This window comes from Gossypium hirsutum, chromosome D06, assembly GCF_007990345.1.
Source record: "Gossypium hirsutum isolate 1008001.06 chromosome D06, Gossypium_hirsutum_v2.1, whole genome shotgun sequence".
NCBI classification, from domain to species: Eukaryota; Viridiplantae; Streptophyta; class Magnoliopsida; order Malvales; family Malvaceae; genus Gossypium; species Gossypium hirsutum.
In genome coordinates, this window is record NC_053442.1 from 2,778,121 (window position 1) to 2,781,876 (window position 3,756).

Consider the following 3,756-nt stretch of genomic DNA (forward strand, 5'->3'; position numbering starts at 1 on the left):
TACCCTACCCTGCCTCTGCTACATAAAATTATCATTTTACTCTTGTATATATAATTATTATAATAATAAAATTGTAATAATGTACTACAAAAATAATACATTTCATGTTTAAATATTTTTTTAAAATGTTTATTTGATTTTAAAATATTAATAGCAAAAATTAAATTAGAATGAGACAGAATAGGATGAATGCATCCCACTATCCCATGAATATTATAGTGATTCGGCAACATTCACCCTATCCAATTCCACCATACCCCTAGTGGCTAGCCTTAACCCCAAAAATGATAGAATTACTTTAAAACCCATATAGAAATTGTAAAAACACAAATTAATACACTGTCAAAATCTCATTTGAACCCTCCACAAAGTTGTTCCGTACGTATCCCTGCCCCCTATTGGCAACTCTTAAAACAGGGGCTACCTCTCTTCTCTATGCCTACACACTAATGAAAGCGGATTACAGCACACAGCACCCATTCTTCAATTATAATATAGTAAAACAGCAGTAACGTGCACTCCCACCATTGGCCCTTGTTTTGTAATCAAAGACAAATAAACAATCATTAAAAAATAAAACCAGGATTAGAGCATAGATTATATATAAAACAAAATCGCCAACTACAAATTGACGTTACAGCCCATCATCTATCCTTACATTCTAGTTCAAATACAAGCATAGTTTTTTTTTTCATAATAATTATAAAAAAAAAAAACAAATCACACAGTTAAAAAAACAAAGCGTGCTTCCCTTGACTTCACTGTACAGTTTTTTTTTTTAAGTTAGAGGTAAAAAAAGAGGAAATTACTGAAGCTTCTTTGGTAAATAGTAAAAATCTCTTTTAAGGAAAAAGGTAAATTAAGAAAAGTAAAAGACCACTTACTTTCCACCATGGAAACTAAAACCTATCCATTAAGGGAAAAAAAGGGGGGGAAATGGGGATTAGACAAGTATGTCGTGGGGATTACTTAGCTCTTTTCTCAACCGTTGAGAGAAAAGCCGGCATGCATCCATACTTAAATCAACGGCAGCTGCTAACGCCACGTAAGCAGCTGCATCTTCCGTACAGTTCACGTGCTGCACGCTAACTTCCACGCAGGGTTTGCTACACTTGCCTTCTCCTTCCACGCGAGCCGACATTACGAATCCTCTGTAAAGGCAAAATGGCCATAGTCCGTACCCGTAATCCCCGCTGCTTCTCGGGCTACAAGCCGGAGACGTCGCGTTCACCGGCGTGTTCCGCCAGTTTGAAGCTCCTCCACTGTTGCTGCCGAGGTCGATGACGAACTTCCCGCCTTTCCTCGAACTAAGAGTTGATTCGGCCAAGACGATAGCCGCCGATGCGCTCATGTCCGGAATGAGCTCGAAGCGGTAACCGAGTCCATCGGAAGAACCACGTTCACGCCAAGCTTCGAGACGGCCCCAGGGTTTCCAGGTGCCATCTCCTGGACGGAGAATAAGCCATGAACCGGGATTAGAACGGCTGACTCGGTCCGAACCGGGTGAAGCCACGAAAGGTGTGACCATTGAAGCGGCGGCTACAGGTGAGCCGGATAAGTCGTGGACTGTTATTGACCATCCTTTTCGCTCTTTCCCTGGCCTTTCCCTTTCGCTCCCAAACGAGCTTAACCAACTCCGAGAACTACTTGGCTCTGACTGTAACGGCCTGTACGATTTTTAACTGAAAAAAATTACTCCACAAGCAAAGCACAGACTAACTCAACAGTAAAAAGTTAAAAAGTTGTCATTCTTAAAAACTTTTTAACTTTGCTTTGCCGTACTGTATGGCATTCAAAAATTAGTAACTAACCTAGATCTTTGATTCCGGTCACCGGTATTTCGAAAACTGAACTTGCAAGTGAAAACGGGTTGCCGGATATTTCCACGGATCTGAAACACTTGAGGACTACATTCCGGTTCGCCGTCGAACTGAAAAACGAATCTCCGGTCGGGTTCCGCTTTAACATTCAAGTGAAACTGAGCGGAGGAATTTTTATTACCTTCTTTCCCGACTGAAATCCAGCCATTGTGGAAAACACAAGCCCTAGAATCAGTTCCCGTCAGATCCAAAGGCACCAATACTCTCCCTAACAAACGACCGGAGTTAACCCCGCAAGTAGCGCCGCTCCGACCGGTATAGACAGCGATCTTAAGGGAAAGCTTAGCGGAAAATATCGACTTCGCAGCGAGTTTATCGATATCTGCTTTGCTCAGGTGGAAAGTAGCGGCAATAGACGGTGGTTGGTTATCGGGGAAATGATTCTCCGACGGAATGTACGGAACAACAGCGGTTTGTAAAGGGAAATTGTTAAGCTTAATCTTGCAAAAACATGGCGACCACGATGGATGAACAACGGACCGAGCCGGTTTAGACGCAACCGGCACTTTCAATGCTAGATTCCCCACTGTAAGCCGTACGAAAGGGCAAGGGTCCATTCCTTTTTCTCTTTGCTCTTGCCCTTCTTCTTCAAAACCCGCACTCTTGAATCTATGATTAGTTCTATGTACTTGTCACACAGAGATAAAAATTGAAAAGAGAGGGTTTTAAGCTTGAAGCGAAAATGGAAGACTGTGCATGAAGGTTACATGGGAAAACGAGAAGGGAATGGGGTTTCGAAAAGTGGGAATGGTAACAGTGGTAAGCCTTATAGCCTTCATTGTTGTCTGGTTGTTTTCTTCTAAAATCTCTCTTAATTCTGTTTTTAGGGTTTGTGACAATTTTTTTTTAGATTAAAAGACGAGTTTTTAGAAAAACAGGGGGCAGATTGGGGAAGATGGATGATAGCTGGCAACAGGCTGGAGTCAATTGCCAGAATGGATGGAACGGAAGCTGACGGTAAGGTCAAATTTTATTTAAAGTCCTTGTATTATGCATTTATTTTAGATTTAGTCTCTACTATAATTTGATCATTTCTATTTTCGAAAAATTTATTTTCAGTCCCCAAGTTATTTTTCATGAATTCTGTGAAATAATTTAACATGATTTATTTTTTAAACATGTAATGACATGATATATATTCTTTGACTTTTTTTTTGTAAGTGTTATATTCGCTTGGTTCAGTTGGATTTTTGGATTTTCTGAATCATCCATAATAATTTGGTTAGTTTAGTTCTCGATTTTTCTATAGTAATTTTGAATTTTTAGAATTTATTTTGAAAAAATAAATTTTGTTTTAAGGCTTTCAAATATTATTTGGCAAAGCTTTAAAGTATTTTCAAGTAAATAAAAAATAATCAATAAATTTTATATGGAATTTTTTTAAATTGTGTAGAATTTTAAGTTATTTTCACTATTTTAAATATAATATATATTTGTAGCATTAAAATAAAATAAATTATAAATTAAATAAAAAATAGAATTTAATTCGAGATTTAAATTAATTGCAATTTTTTAACTTGTATTTTATAAAACTTCTAAATACCTCAGTTGAGTCAGTTTTTTTTTTTTCTTGCTCAGCTTTAGTTTTTTGCATAATTGGATTTTTTATATTAAAAAAAAAGAAAATGGTAAATAATTGTACAATTATACATGAAATACCGATATATATATGACTGTCACATATGTTTTAAAATAAGGACCTTAGATTATTTGATGGAATTCACAAAAAGAAATTAATCTCTTGACTAAAAGTATACATTCCGAATTATGGGACTAAAAATGATGAAATTATAATAAAAAATTAAATTTGTCAAAAATGTATAGTATAGGGACCTTTCTTGAATTTTACCCAAAGGGTAATATCTTATGAGGTGGG

At 36.9% G+C, this 3,756-nt stretch overlaps 1 protein-coding gene across 1 annotated transcript; it reads right to left on the reverse strand.

The window, feature by feature from the left end:
• Nucleotides 1-566: 566 nt before the first annotated feature.
• Nucleotides 567-2,816, reverse strand: LOC107907286 (uncharacterized). The gene is made up of 2 exons (XM_041094999.1): nt 1,812-2,816; nt 567-1,667 (listed from the first exon to the last, which is right to left on the reverse strand). The coding sequence occupies exons 1-2, from the start codon at nt 2,435-2,437 to the stop codon at nt 944-946; spliced, it is 1,350 nt and encodes a 449-aa protein (XP_040950933.1). The 5' UTR covers nt 2,438-2,816; the 3' UTR covers nt 567-943.
• Nucleotides 2,817-3,756: the final 940 nt, after the last annotated feature.